Raw genomic sequence first — 15,074 nt, forward strand, 5'->3', positions numbered from 1 at the left:
GGGTGAGTCAATGCATGGGAGATAGGTTTCCTGATCATCACTTGAAGTGCAGTAAAATCCTCTTCAGTTACTTCAAAGGTTTTCACTAAAATTACAAAACCGTCTTGACAACAAATGTTTATTTAGTGAATGGCCAGGAAAAAAAAAACCCACAACATCTGGAAAGTGGGGTCATCGACTTTGCGGTTAGGGTCTTCCTTGTGTTAATAGTGAATTTGGAGGCATACAAGGTTCCAAGAAATAGAGACTGAAGAGGAGTGGCAAATCCCATGGCCACAAGGACGAAAGAATTGTTTTTATTCACCTGAACCTTTATAAGACTACATGATACGAAAACAGTGGGAATACTCACTTATGTTCTCATTTCAAGTATGTTCCATACATTTAAAATACCCTGCCTTTCTTTATGTGTTTGGGGATGGGTGAGAATAAAGATAAAGGTTTAGGGGCCCCCTATTTTTGTGTTTTATTTTTAAGATCTACACCAGTTCTTGTGACTTTATTTATATCACTAGCTGTGCTGTTCAGTTTTTCACAAGGAAAGAATTCAGAGAAAGGAGAGGAACAGTGTTTCCCCACATACATGTTCATGTAAAGGTAGATCTTTATTTGCCTAATTTAATCCAACTCATATCATTTTTTTTTAATTTTTTTGGTAATCTTTATTTTTGAGAGAGAGAGAGAGACAGAGAGACAGAGTGCCAGCAAGGGAGAAACAGAGGTGGCAGGGGAGGGAAGGAGACACAGAACTTGAAGCAGGCTCCAGGCTCCAAGCTGTCAGCACAGAGCCCGATGTGGGGCTTGAACTCATGAACCGCAAGATCATGACCTGAGCCAGAGTTGGACGCCCAATCGACTGAGCCACCCAGGCACCCCCAATTTGTATCATTTCTTCTGCCAAAGCATAGATTTATTCACTGCATAGGATCCCATGCGTAGACTTGTTGGCATTTACATTTAAAGCAAATTCCAAGTTACAATCATTCAAGTTATTTGTGGTTACAGGACCTAAGGAAAGGTCAGTTCTAAGAATTAAGTTGTATTTCTTTTATTAAAAAAAGATACTTGTTTTTACCAAACGATGTTATTTTTACTTGTGATGTGAAAATGAAATGAGTGAATTAGAAATTTCCATTTTAGCACACATTTCATTGCACAGCCGAACTTTTGGCTGCTTTTCTGTAATTTCTGTAGCCCTGCAAGGTCAGCTTACAGAAGAATGTTTTGTTTTGTTTTGTTTTGTTTTATTTTATTTTATTTTATTTTATTTTATTTTATTTTATTTTATTTTTTTTTTTTTCAGAAGAATATTTTAATACATCACCCTCTCCTCAACTTTCATTTGTCAAAAATGTATTTGCCTAGAAACGTATGAAAAATTTGCTAGAAAATTTTGAGGTTTGCTTTCTTTGGGGTTTAAATGGTTAAAAATGAAAAACCTGGCTTCTGTTTTGAAAAAGGCCAGTGCACAGCCTTTTGGCCACCAGGAGATCACGTCTCGCCCCAGATTTTCTCTTGCCAGAGGACATCAGACATTCCTCCCAGGCCCTTTTGAGAGACCAGTTTAAGTGTCCTCTGGGTAGACCGGTGTGGCCCCCGCTCATGACATGATGACAGACCCTCTTTTTCCTTCTGGGGTAAGACAGTACTGACGAAGGTTGGTGAATTCTTGGCACTGCTTAGAGGCAGGCTTTCCTGAGAAATTATGATGGAGAGCATGCTGAGGCAACACCTTCTTGAACACTCAAGAAAGACTGTGCAGCCGAGATCTCTTCAGTGTGAGTCTGTGGGACGTCGGAGACCCCGGGCTCATTCGGAAACGTGTGTCACGTTGTGTCCTTCTGTAGGTTCTATGGGTTCAGGACTCTGAGGCTAGTAGCTACAAGCCTGAATGCTGGCTACGTGAGAAGGCCCTGTTCAAAAGATCAATCCTACCTACATCGTTGAGGCACGGACTGATTTCCCTCCTTTTTTTGGGGGGGGGGGCAGGGAGGGTTTGGTGAGGGGGAACTCTGCTTCTAGAACACAAAACAAAAACCAAAGCAAGCTGATCTTTAGACCCAGATGGCACTAATTTTACCCCATTAGAAATTGGAATCCTGCGAGTGTAAGTTCAGATAGCTGTCGTGGCTGTTACGTGAACGATAATAAACACTCTAGGCAATTGTAAGAGGCTTTTTGAGTATCGGCATCTGCTGTAGACAGTCCACAAGCCTGGGTGGTATCGGGAAGAAGAGAGAGACCGGAGTAGGCTGTAGGGAGATTGAAATGACCCCCGAAACTCCCCAACAAAAACCCAAACTCTCCCAAGTGTTCCAAGAATGCAGAAGGTACGAAAGGGAGGGAGAAGGCTTTGTTCTGGTCTCAGGGTCTTGTTAAAGGTGATCGGCTGGGGGTCTTGAATACCTGCCCCGGTGTCAGCCTTTTCACGCGTTTCTGGATAGATGTGAAAGTAAGATGTTCTTCCCCAGATAGAGTGTGTTGCACAGGACTCACGGGTTCCCTGGGGGAGGATAGGCAGCCAGGAATAATTTGGACTCAATACAGAAGGCTTTTTTTTTTTTTTTTTTAAGAATTTAAAAATGGCACAGGCTTTCAGAAGTTATTTGAAACTAAAAATGCATCGCTTAGAGCAGCCATAAAAGTTAATTCCCCTTTGTCTCTTTTCAAGTGTGTATTTCACTTCGGTTTTCTTCTTCCTGTATTAAGAAATGTTTCTGAATGAATATAACATCATATTGGAATATCTATAATGTGTTAAGATAGTCCACACGTGCTTTCTCTCAGTGGTAACGATTTGTGATAGATATTTCTTTTCTTTTTGTAACATAGTCTATGCATGGAACATTGAAAAGTATTGAAGGGCCTCCAAACTTGGGTATAAACTTGCCTTTGAGCATTAAGCCTGCAACTCAAAATTCAGCAAATCAAAACAAAGAGGATACCAGAGCCACGAACGGGAAAGAGAAATTGGAAAAGAAGTCTCCATCACCTGTGAAAAAATCCATGGAACCCAAGAAGGTGGCCAGTCCCGGGTGGACGTGTTGGGAGTGTGGCCGCTTGTTCACGCAGAGAGATGTTTACATTTCCCACGTGAGAAAGGAGCACGGGAAGGTAAGAGCGGAGGTCGCCCCGTTAGTGCGAGGAAGGGCACGGGCTTGGCAGACCCCCATCACCTGGGAGCTCGGCTCTGCCAGGAATTAACGAACCAGGAAGAAAGGAGGAGAGAAAGAAAGCGATGTTTTGAAAACTGTTAGGAGTTCTTTGTTTTGTTTTGTTTTTTAATGTTTATTTTTTGAGAGAGAGAGAGCAAGCCAAGGAGGGGCGGGGGGTGGGGTGCGGAGAGAAATCCCAAGCAGGCTCCGTGCTTTTAACGCAGAGCCCGATGTGGGGCTGGAACTCATGAACCATGAGATCGTGAACGGGAGCCGAAACCAAGAGTCGGTTAATCAACGGGAGTGACCCAGATGCCCCCGTTAGGAGTGTTTGTGTGACGTAATGTGATTCTTTCCAGAGTTTGGTAGTGAGAAAGAGGTACCTCATCCTTCCTTAAATTCTACAGGAGAGGCTTTATACCTCAAAATCAATGAAAAATCTGAGTTGCAATATTTATTTATTTTTTTAAACGTTTATTTATTTTTGAGACAGAGAGAGACAGAGCATGAACGGGGGAGGGTCAGAGAGAGGGAGACACAGGGTCTGAAGCAGGCTCCAGGCTCCGAGCTGTCAGCACAGAGCCCGACGCGGGGCTCGAACTCACTCACGGACCACGAGATCATGACCTGAGCCGAAGTCGGTCGCTTAACCGACTGAGCCACCCAGGCGCCCCTGAGTTGCAATATTTATATTCTGTTTAAAATAGTAAGTACACGTCTCCAACTACTAAGCATTTTTTAAATGCCCGTTGTTAGACCTAATAAATCTAGCAAGATTATTTTGTAATGTTTTTCTGGTGGTTTCTAAGTTGGATTGTTCTAGAAGGAGTGTGCATTGCACTTGGTTTTTGTGTAACTTAAATCTCTTACTCTGTAGTAGTTCTCCCTCAATTTTATTTTTTTAATGTGCTATTGATTTGTTTAAAAAATTGGACTATACATCCTTTATATGTCACGCCCATTTCTGGATTTGGGTAACTGCTTCCTTTGACGTTGCTTAATTTTCTTCTCTTTATCCCATAATTCTTAGAAATTTGATTAGACCCCGGTTGAATTCTTAGATAAGAATAGGTGCTGTATTCTTTTTGTATCGAATCCCAAGGCACCTAACGGGGGCTGGTTTCTCTTCGTGACACTATGATCCACCATTGGGTTCAGATACAGTATACTTTTAAAAAAAACCATCTCCGTTGCTTTAACTTAAGGCAATGAAACCAAATAGTTCTCCTCGGGGAGCCTATGTAAAAAGTAACATAGGAGTCGGTTGGTAATTAGTATATACTAGATCCTTGAAAAGTTTGTTAAATTAAGTGTTTTGACAATGACTTTGTCGTCTCATTTATACTGTTTTTTTTTTTTCATCTATACTGTTTTATTTGAGCAGCGCATGTGGTTGACATGTTTTATCTCACTGCCGTCTCCAAATGGTACGAACTTGTCTCTGAGCATTGATCACACTGCAAAAAGATGTTTTTATTTGGTCTGACTACACTTAATTTGGTGTCTCTTCGTGGAAAAAGTACCTACAGAATATATATGGCTTTAGTAACACGTTGCTTATATAATCATCTCAACGTGAGGGTCATAACAATATTCATTGCAAATACTGAGTAGTTCTTAAGGGGCAGTACTTGGTTAATCTACTGTATAAACACACTACCTGTAGTTACCTTTCCACGCCCGTTGTGGTGATTCTAGGAAACGTCTTTTTTTCTTGGCATCCAAACCGGACTTTACAAATGCCAGAACAGGAGCAGACCTCGATCTAAGGAGCCCAGAGCTTTCATTTCTTACACATCTGAGATTTTTGTAACCATCTTGGAACATTTCCAAATTCCTTCTTCTTTTTTCTTTTCTCTTTTTTTTAAACTACCTTTATTTTGCACATCCGACAGTCACTGGGTCTAGAATAAAAGATGAGGAGACAGCTCCGCGAAAGATGTGGTGGGATGATGAAATTTAACACTAACTCGAGCTGTTTGCCCTAGGACAGTAGCATAAGACACCGCCCTGAGCTGGCTGTGTATGCCGATGTGCCGGGCACGGCGTGGGTACCTTCCGTTAGAGGCAGCCGTTCGTCCCGAGGAAGCGTTGGGCTTAGTAGGTTTTAGGATTAGCTTTGAGGAAGTTGAGAGCCTGCCTCTTGGAATGCGGCACTTGAGATCAGATCCCATTTTCAGTGCCGCTCACATGCCTGGAGAGACCTGCGAGGAGGTGGGGAAGGGAAAGGAACGACATGTCTTCACAAACCGGTGAAATGTACAGAGTGCGGACCATGTGTCAGCAATCTGTGCATGCCTTCTGCCGTTCTGAACCAGACCAGATCCCTGCACCTCCCGACAGCCCGCCTACAGGCTTCTCGTCTCTGTTCCCGTTCTTCTTGCCTCCTGTCCGAACCCTTGCGTCACCTCTCTCCATTTAAACTGCAAGCCTCCGATCCCCTGCCCTCTGTCTTTTCTGTCTCTTCCCTTCTGATGGTCACGCAGGCTCCTTTCTGGCTGCCCTTTTCCACTCCTGGTTCCTCCTCCTCGGCCACCTTGGATTGTTCAGCTCCACTTTATCACAAAACCCACCTCCTTAACTGTCGAGGCAGTTCGACATTTGTCAGTCTTTTCCTCAATTGGCAGGCCCCCTCCCCCCCGTAATTCACACAATTGGCAGGGCTTTTTATTTATTTATTAAAAAAAAATTTTTTTTTTCAACGTTTATTTATTTTTGGGACAGAGAGAGACAGAGCATGAACAGGGGAGGGGCAGAGAGAGAGGGAGACACAGAATCGGAAACAGGCTCCAGGCTCTGAGCCATCAGCCCAGAGCCTGACGCGGGGCTGGAACTCACGGACCGCGAGATCGTGACCTGGCTGAAGTCGGACGCTTAACCGACTGCGCCACCCAGGCGCCCCTGGCAGGGCTTTTTAAAAGCATTTTCTACCCTAAGTGTTGAACACTGCTCTCCCTCCTGGGTTTTCTCCCGGTTGCTAGAACACCCATCGGGTTTCTGTCCTGGAAACATTCCACTGTCTCTGGGAGATTTCAGTTAGTCTCGTGGCTTCACTTCTCATATATGTGTATGTGTACATAGCTTCCAAATCTCCATCTCCAGCCGTGGTTCCTTGCTGCATTCCAGTCCCCAGATCCAGCCGCTTATCGAATGTTTCAGCCTCTTGGGTAATTCCCAGCGACTCTTAGCCTGTCCAGCTTGGAACCCAAGCTGCTTCCAACACCACCCCCCCCCCCCCCCCCACCCACCAGCCTTTACCACCAGAAGCTTGTTGTCTGACCTGACTTGGTGGTTCCTTCCTTCTCCCCGGCCGCCTCCCTCATCCATCCATGCGTTTCATCCCTTCCGGTCTACCCGTTTATCTTTGTTGAGGCCACCCTCATTGTTGCCTGATGATTATTCTCACTGTAGCCAGAGAGGGCTTTCCGATCGTGCAGTGTCGGTCCCCACTGCCCTCAGTCGTCCGGCGGCTCCCTCGTGTCCTCTGATGCCCCTTCCTCCGGCTGCGTCTCACATGGGGCACGTTAGACAAGCGTGGCTGCCCCCCTGCCTTTAAACACTGTCTGCCCCTTCGTCTCTGGGGCTTTTTGGTGGTGATCTTAATTGAAGGAGTGCACCCTTCTAGCGGCAAACTTCTCTTAGTCCTTGGGGTCTCAGCTTCAGACCTCACCCCGTCTGGAAAGCCTTCCTTGCTCCCTTCTTCCTGCAGGTTTCCGTGGCAGCCTGAGTTTCCCTTACCGTATCTCTTACCACTCTGCGAAGGCTGCCTCTTACGTCTGCTCACAGTAGATGCTTTATGCTTCTTCCTCTCTTCAGTTCCCGTCCAAAAAGCCTTTGGGGCTTCTGTTCCTAGCTCATAGGCAGCCAATAAATATTTCTCGAATAAATGGATCAAGTACGAGTAACTGGCTTGAAGGACACCTAACCTCTTAAGACTTAACTTCCCCTTCTTTAAAATGGGAGTATTGCACACTTTAGTGACCTCAGAGGGTCCTGTTTTATAGCTATCTAGTGAGAACTGCACGTGAGGCGAAAAGCAGCCTCCAATCCTTCTGGACTTAAGGTGAGATATAAACATGAAGTTATAAGGGATTTGACAATTGTGTCTGGCCAACTGTCCTAGGAGAGCATACTATTTTACTTCAACCAGGCGAGAAGTTATTGGAAAGATCTGATTTTACTGGATTCCCCAGTGAAATATCACGTTATGACACCAGGTACATGTTCTGAACCAGTGAACCGTGAAGGAATACTTGACGTTAATACTGTAATCATGCCATTAAAAATAAATATATGCGTGGATAGAGTCCTTTTGAGAATAACATAAACACATTCTGCCAACCACAATACAGCAATTTGCTGGAATTTTATTGCTATTAGTACGATGATTATTTTGGAGAGAAGATTTTGAGTTAGGAGTAAGCCCGTGTGGCAGAGATTAAAAATTTATGTCAAGATAATTCATGGCTTCCTCTTTTAAGATGGCCTTTTTTGGTTTCAATAATTGTTTCCTTTTTTTTTTCTCCTCAATTCCCATCCAAAAAATTTTTACTAAAAAATATTTTGTACGGAGTTCCATGCCAAAACAAAGAAATTCAGTAGCTTTGTCTTCAAGATTCAAAAACATGTTTCCAGCTGTACTGCTTAGTTAGTAGCTAGTTTATTTCTTTAATGCATATATATATATATATATATATATATATATTTATTTATTTTTTATTTTTTTTTTTTAAATTTTTTTTTTTTCAACGTTTATTTATTTTTGGGACAGAAAGAGACAGAGCATGAACGGGGGAGGGGCAGAGAGAGAGGGAGACAACAGAATCAGAAACAGGCTCCAGGCTCTGAGCCATCAGCCCAGAGCCTGACGCGGGGCTCGAACTCACGGACCGCAAGATCGTGACCTGGCTGAAGTCGGACGCTTAACCGACTGCACCACCCAGGCGCCCCTTATTTATTTTTTACTAATATTAACCCAGTATCCACGTTTTGTGCTTTTTTAAATGTATTTTTTAGTAAGTTGTTATAATCTGATATGAAGTCAAATAATTTAAAAAAAAACTTGGGGCAGAGAGTCCATTAAAAACTTAGATGTAAGAATTTAAAAACAATTTGCCAGATCTTTATTTTAGTTATTTAGAAATGAATAGTTAAAGCAGCCACATTTAGAAACGACTGTTAACAGAAATTCCATACAGAGGGACCGGTATAAAATTAATCACTTTCTAAAGTTGATGTTAGTGTCTTGCTATGGGCAGGTTTTAGCTGTCCTTTTAAATCATAAGCTCTTTGAGGACAAGTTCTAAATCGGTTTATTATTGTAGATTCTGTGGTTTGTGATGCTGTGCCTTGCGTGTTGTCTTTGGAGTTACCGATTAGAGAAGTTCTCAGATCATCGCCTGCCCATTTGGAAAGGGCTTTTGTGTTAGTCAAGTCTAGGCTTGAGCTTTAAATAGTTTTTGACCACAGAAATCCCTTCATCTTTCCTATGTCCGTACTCTCAAATACAAAAACAGGAAAATGAGACGTATTGTTAACCTGATGATCTCATCTCAGCGTTGAGCCCTTTCCCAGATAAATGTACAAATACACAGAATTTTATGTACAACTTTAGAGGCTCAGCTACTTACATTCTTTCTTGGTCACTTTTAGGGGGCTTCTAGGAACCTCAAATTAGGATCCCCTCAGTGAGGTAACAGCCAGCAACATTCTCACAGACCATGCATTCTGCACTTATGTAACCTGACAGTAAATAAAAAAGTAAAAGGTGTCTGTACGTGTTCAAATCTTGAAAACTACCAAGTGATCTGTGATAATCATAGCCATTTTCTCATTTCCTGCCAGGTACCCCTGTATGTTGAGGAATCATTATGGAACTTTTTAAATAGAGCATAAACAGAGGAGCATTTACTGAATGATGGAATTCGGATGCCATTGAAATTTACCTTCCAAGACTCTTTAAGATTCTTTGAAGGTGTAGATGTGGTCCAGTTTCAGTTCTGTGTCTAGAATTGGGAGGAGGAGCTAAGTTACTGTCATTCTTTAATTTTTGTTCAAATTATTTTAGATTTGGCCATTGGGAGCTCCCATAAGTTGGCTCTTGTGTCGTTTCTACACACCCCCCATTTTTGAGGCTTCCTTACTTTTTTATTTTTTTTATTTTTTTAACATTTATTTTTGAGACAGAGAGAGACAGAGCATGAACAGGGGACGGGCAGAGAGAGAGGGAGACACAGAATCGGAAGCAGGCTCCAGGCTCTGAGCCATCAGCCCACAGCCCGACGCGGGGCTCGAACTCACGGACTGCGAGATCGTGACCTGGCTGAAGTCGGACGCTTAACCGACTGAGCCACCCAGGCGCCCCTGAGGCTTCCTTACTTTCTTCCGTCCATGTATTTGTGAACCATCTTGTGATTTCCCCACTCCAGCCCTGCAGCCAACCATTTATTTCTCCAAGGAGACTGGTTTCTTTTATTGAGAATGAGAAGCATAGATTTTCAAGAGACTGCCTATATGTATTTGATCACTTAGCGTGGGAAACTATAATTGGGAAAACGGTATAGGTGGAAAAAAGCAGGAACCTTCAGAGTGACTTCTCACTTACTGAGTGTGAGCTAATAATGTATTTGGCAGTTCATGGATTCTTATCAGATGCTCTTGGAATTACGGCCAGCCACAGCTTGTAAAATATATCCAGTTGTTGGAGGGAATATTTAAGACATTTTCTAGAACATGAAGGAAAAGGGCAGTACAGACCAGCCCATTGTTTTCTGGAAGATTCTGTTTACAGTTGACCAAGAGAAGGCAAAAATACTTCATTCCTATTTCGCTTCTTTAGGGAAAATGGAACTAGTGTCATTGAGGGAGAAGTGGGTGCCCAGGAGAGAGAGCAAGGCCCTCGCCAGTGTAAATGAATGCTCTTTTCCCCCTTTACATGGAGCTGAAGGAACTTGCAGGCGGTAATATAGATACATACATTTTAATCATGGAAAATGGGGTGTGCTTGTGTAAAAGGAGAACGTTGGGCTGATATCTGAAAAATTGCAGGCAGATAAGTTCATTCTACCTTACCGCACCCCAGCATTTCAGAGACCACATTGTCGAGTAGCTGGGTTCGGAGCACCAGGAAAAAGAATTTGACAAAGACTAAGGACAGGTGATTCCAGGTAAATCTTATTTCCTTTTGTTCCCAGGGTACTTGGTGGTAGGTAAACGAACGCCGGAGAGAGGCTAACTGGGTCTCAGTGCAGCTTTTGAGAGTCTCTCGCTTACTACTGTTTTGTGTAAAATAGCACAAAAGGGCCTGGATGAACTATTGAATTTATAGCTGACTCTAGGCTCACTGCTGTGTTGGGAGAAAGCTCCATTTTTGGATCAGATTTTACCCGGCATTCCGATCAGTGACTCTGACTGTAGGGCAAGAATCTGGGAGGGATTTTGCCAGGTAAATCTTTTTTTTTTTTTTTGAAGTTTTATTTATTTATAGATAAATAAGTAAAAAGAGAGGCAACGCACGTGGGGGAAGGGCAGAGAGACAGAGACTCCCAAGCAGGCTCTGCACAGCTAGCACAGAGCCCGACGTGGGGCTTGAACCCACAAAGCCACAGGAATATGACCTGAGCCGAAGAGGTCAGACCAAGAGTCAGACGCTTAACCGACTGAGTCACCCAGGAGCCCCACAAGGTGCATCTTAACAAGTAAATGTTTATTTAGGTTTAAACAATCCAAATACTATGTGGCACAGGAGGGAGGGTTTAACTGCCATAGATGAGCAGTCATTCTGACTTTGACGGTCTTAGTACAGTCCACCCCTCTTTGCAGCTGCAGAGATAAAGCATTCATCTCAAGGCAGCGAATGCCCTTTGATTTGGCACCAGATTCTAGTTAGTCGTTCTCAACACTTGAGTGTGCCTCACAATCACCTGGAGGGCTTGGTCAAAGGCTGATTGCTGGGCTGCACCCCCAGCAAGTTTCTGACTCAGTAGGTTTGGGATGGAACCCGATAATTTGTATTTCTTACAAGTCTGCCCTTTGAGAACCCCTGGTTTACCCCGTGTGGCAGTAAAATCCCGTAAAGCCCATTGATTTATACAATAGGGATGTATTTTTGGCACACGCAGAGCTTGCTGTGGGTTCAGGCACTTCCGTGGGGCAGCTGTCCTTCCACCGATGACTCCGTGATCGAGGGAGTTTCTTTCAGCATAGGTGTCACTGCAAGGGGTTGAGGGGGAAGGCTGGAGTATCTCATCTGGTCTTTACACACCCTTATTCTGGGTGTGACGCACATCACATCATTGGCCACGATGAGTCGCGTGACCAGACCCAGTTGTAGCAGACTGAGGAGTGTGTTCTCCTGTGTGCCCTGGAGGGGAGGGAATGACTCAGTGATGTTCATCACACCTGTACAGTGTCTGATGAACAAGGTGGTGTCCTGGGGTGTGTTCATCGCACCCACTTAACGTGGGTATTGACCTTGGTTCACCGAATGGAAGTCAAATCAAAAATGCAGAGAAGGAACTAGGAGATTTGGCACTCTGATTTCGAAGATGAATGACAAGTGGGCAACTAATTTCGACGTGTGAAACTTACTAGCTGTTCCATAAGGGACAGGAAATGAAGAAAAATAAAACGTGTTTAAGAAAGATTAATGTTATTTGCAAAATGTGACTCAAATAAAAATATATTATTCCAAATTTTGTTTTTGGCCAGAAGAGATTTTTATTTTATTTTATTTTTTTCAGATTCTTGGGAAGATTTGCTTTTAGGTGTGAAATGTTTCTATCTGGTCGATGTCTGTTGCGGCTATTTTGGAAGCCATTTTCTGTAAACTCACTGGAGGTGTTTCTTCAGACAGGGTCGAAGGCTGCAAATACTTTATTGGTATATGCCTAGTTATATAGTCTAAAGAAAAACCTGGCCTTCTCTATTAACTTCTTTTTTCTCTTTTTTATTTTTATTTATTTTGAGAGCGAGCGAGCGCGCGCAAGTGGATGACGGGCAGAGAGAGGGGGCGACAGAATCCCAAGCAGGCTCTGCACCGTGAGCACAGAGCCGATGTGAGGCTTGAACTCACGACCCTGTGAGATCATGACCTGAGCCAAAATCAAGAGCCCGAGGCTTCACCGACTGATCCCCCCAGGGGCCCCTGTGTTAATTTCTTGTATTGTCACGGTGTGCATGTTTTCTGATTACACTGTGTGACGGGGCATGTTGTTATACATTCCGTTGGATATTAAGTGTAAAACCCCAAATCGAGGGGTGTACAATAAAATTAGTAGCACACAGTAGGAGGCAGATGTGTAAATGTCTTAAGTCCCAGTAACTAGACCACTGGGCTTGCCTCTGAAAGTCTGTTAGGATTTAGAGCTCCCCCAGAGCCGGAGCTGCTGGGGGTCCTGGCGGGGCGTCCCTGACAGGACCAGTTGCCCTGTGATCAGAGCCCAGGAGACGAGACCCACCAGCAGATGCCGGAGCTTTAGGGCAGATGCCCACGCAGCCGCTGCGGTGATCTCGGGGGGAGTACGAGTCTGTCTGTCCTGGGTGGGCCTCCCTGGGTGTGGAAGGCGGAGTCCGCGAAGCCCTTGGCCACCTCGCCTCGGCCTGCTCCATACCCACCCCCTCGTGTGGTTCCGGCCACACACCGTTTCCTTCCTCGCCTCTGCCCCCTGGTTCTCGCTGCCGGGAAACCTCTCCTTGCCTCATTGCCTGGTTAGCTCCTGTTCAGATGCAGCAGAAGTGGCCTGCGCCCGCCGTCCCTCCTTCCCCTGTGTTCCAGGCACCTGGGACCGCCGCGGGCATAACACCTTCGGGGGATTCCTCTGTTTTTTCCGCCTTCAACACACGGCAGTGTCCTCAAGGGCGGGGAAATCCCGGCGAAAGTAGGAGCCCGGTCGGTATCACGGAGAGACCGAAAGTGCGCCGCAGCCTCCCGTGGCGTGCCGGTCGTTTCGGCCTTCAGCACGGTCGGTTACCCTCACTCCTTTTGACGACCAGAGATTGCACCTTCCGTTTTAGGGTGCCGCCTGGCGGATGGAAGCCTCTGGCTGGAATGACCGGCCCGAAGGGAATGGGTGGGTGTGGGCTCACTAAATAGGTGTTGGAAAATCACTTAAAGCACGGGCGCTGCAGGTACCAGACTGCGTCTTTGCACCTCAAGTGCGGCCCGTGCGGTGCTCTTCTAAAAGTCCCAGCAAGGCGTGCGAACGGCGACCGGTCAAAGCTGGGCGCTGGCCGGCACCACGGTGACTCAGATGTTTACGGACACTCGGCCGTTTGTGGTGCGTTGCCCACCAGGGCTGCTGTTATTTTGGAGTCTGAAGAAGACACTTCCTCCTCGGGCTTTTCCTGTTTATCTCTCGAGGCGCGGGAGGTACAGGCTCCCTTGGTGTTGGGCTGGTGCTGTTACCAGACGGGAGACGTAATGAGGCTTGGGCCTGTCTTCCCTGGGCGAATGTTACCAGGCCTCGCTGGCTTAAGAACGTTTCTTCTGAGGAACATCGCCTGCAGCCAGGGACTTAACTTCCCTTGTCTGCCACAGAGGAGCAGTTTTCATTCTGTCTGCTTCTACTGCCCCAAACTGATGTGCCCCCCAAGCCCCTCTTCCTGTTATCTGTCAAAGCTCAGTCCCTTCTTGGGGAAGGAGAGTCGCTTCTTTCATGACTTGAGGTGCCCAGATCTGCCCTGGGGTTAGGTCTCTTTATCGGATCAGTGCTGACCATGGCCGTTAGGCTCTAGAATATTGGTACAGTATTGTGGTTCTGCTAAATTATGTGGGGAGACTTTTACGTACCTGTCCAGAAAGGCAACATCTTTTTGTAATTTTCTTCAGGAAAATGCATCCCTAAATCCAACTGGCAGACCAGGTCTTTGGATTTTTTTTTTTAAAGGATTAAGCATATGATTCTGTCTATAAGCCGATACCACCTCGGATCCCGGAGCCACCAGGAAATAATTTCACGTGCCATCAGTGGGGGTGGCAGGGGAAACAAAAAGCCGTTCCAGCCATAATTGACTTGATGAGGAACCGTACAGTAGCCCTGGAAGGTAACTGAGAGCTCACGAATTCCCACTCATTTCAGTTTGTAGGCAAAACTTCAGACCCGAAAGGATCACGGGACATTTTTCGGACTTTAACCCTTGTGCCAAGGGGCTGGGATCTAGGAGTCCGGCCCTGCACCTCGAGGTCAGGGTGTGGGGTTTCCAGGTTAGAAGTGAGAACCGGCTTTTGTTTGGCAGGAGCGCCGGAGCTCAGGGCAGGACTGGAGCGAAGGGGAAGAGACTGTCTAATTCTTCCATTCACGAATTCAGCAAATCCACGTTACTGCCCAGTGTGCGTGGCCCACACTACTGCAAATAAGTACTGGGGAGGGCCGTCAGGGAAGAGAGAGGGAGCCCAGGGTCCTTTTACCTTCATAGCCACTCAGAGCCTAGCAGTTGCAAAGCTGGGACCGGCAGCACTGGGACACACAGAAGAGATTTCCAGCAGCTGCCTGATGGTCTGTCCTCCCCCCCGTGGCTCAGGGCGGCCTCCTGGGGCTCTGTGGTGTCTCACGTTCTCACACCTTGAGGCTTCTCAGCGGATTGTCCCTACCGGTGGGGCCTCATCAATACAGTTTAATCAGACATCTGGGAAGATCAATATATGATCTTCCAGGGAGATCCAGGGAGAAAATAACCTGTCATCAGGCAGTTTTAATGGTAGCTTTGTGGATCTCTGTGCTCACTTGCTTACTGTTTCAACTTGTTTCCAGATTTCTGACGGATCATCTGATAAAAAACAGCGGTTATCTTGAAAAGGAATGCCTGGTTCCTTTTGCCTTTTGATTTGTGGAAATAAATAATCCTAGAAGGATTTTACAGCAGTCTTCAGACAGTATAATTTACATTCTTTATGCTGTAGTAATATCCGTAGTGTCATAA

The 15,074-nt window shown here is 45.3% G+C and overlaps 1 protein-coding gene across 8 annotated transcripts in view; it reads left to right on the top strand.

Annotated features, from left to right (window-relative positions):
* The window catches only part of ZNF532 (zinc finger protein 532), a 110,482-nt gene that overhangs the window by 75,504 nt on the left and 19,904 nt on the right, over positions 1-15,074 (top strand). For 7 of the 8 annotated variants that reach the window (XM_043558991.1, XM_043558992.1, XM_043558996.1 and 4 more), the window contains one exon: positions 2,833-3,114. The exons of the other annotated variant lie outside the window; for it this stretch is intronic. In XM_043558991.1, the coding sequence (XP_043414926.1) occupies positions 2,833-3,114 (282 nt within the window). The remainder of the gene's footprint in view (positions 1-2,832; positions 3,115-15,074) is intronic. 8 annotated transcript variants of the gene reach the window in all.

This window comes from Prionailurus bengalensis, chromosome D3, assembly GCF_016509475.1.
Source record: "Prionailurus bengalensis isolate Pbe53 chromosome D3, Fcat_Pben_1.1_paternal_pri, whole genome shotgun sequence".
NCBI lineage: Eukaryota > Metazoa > Chordata > Mammalia > Carnivora > Felidae > Prionailurus > Prionailurus bengalensis.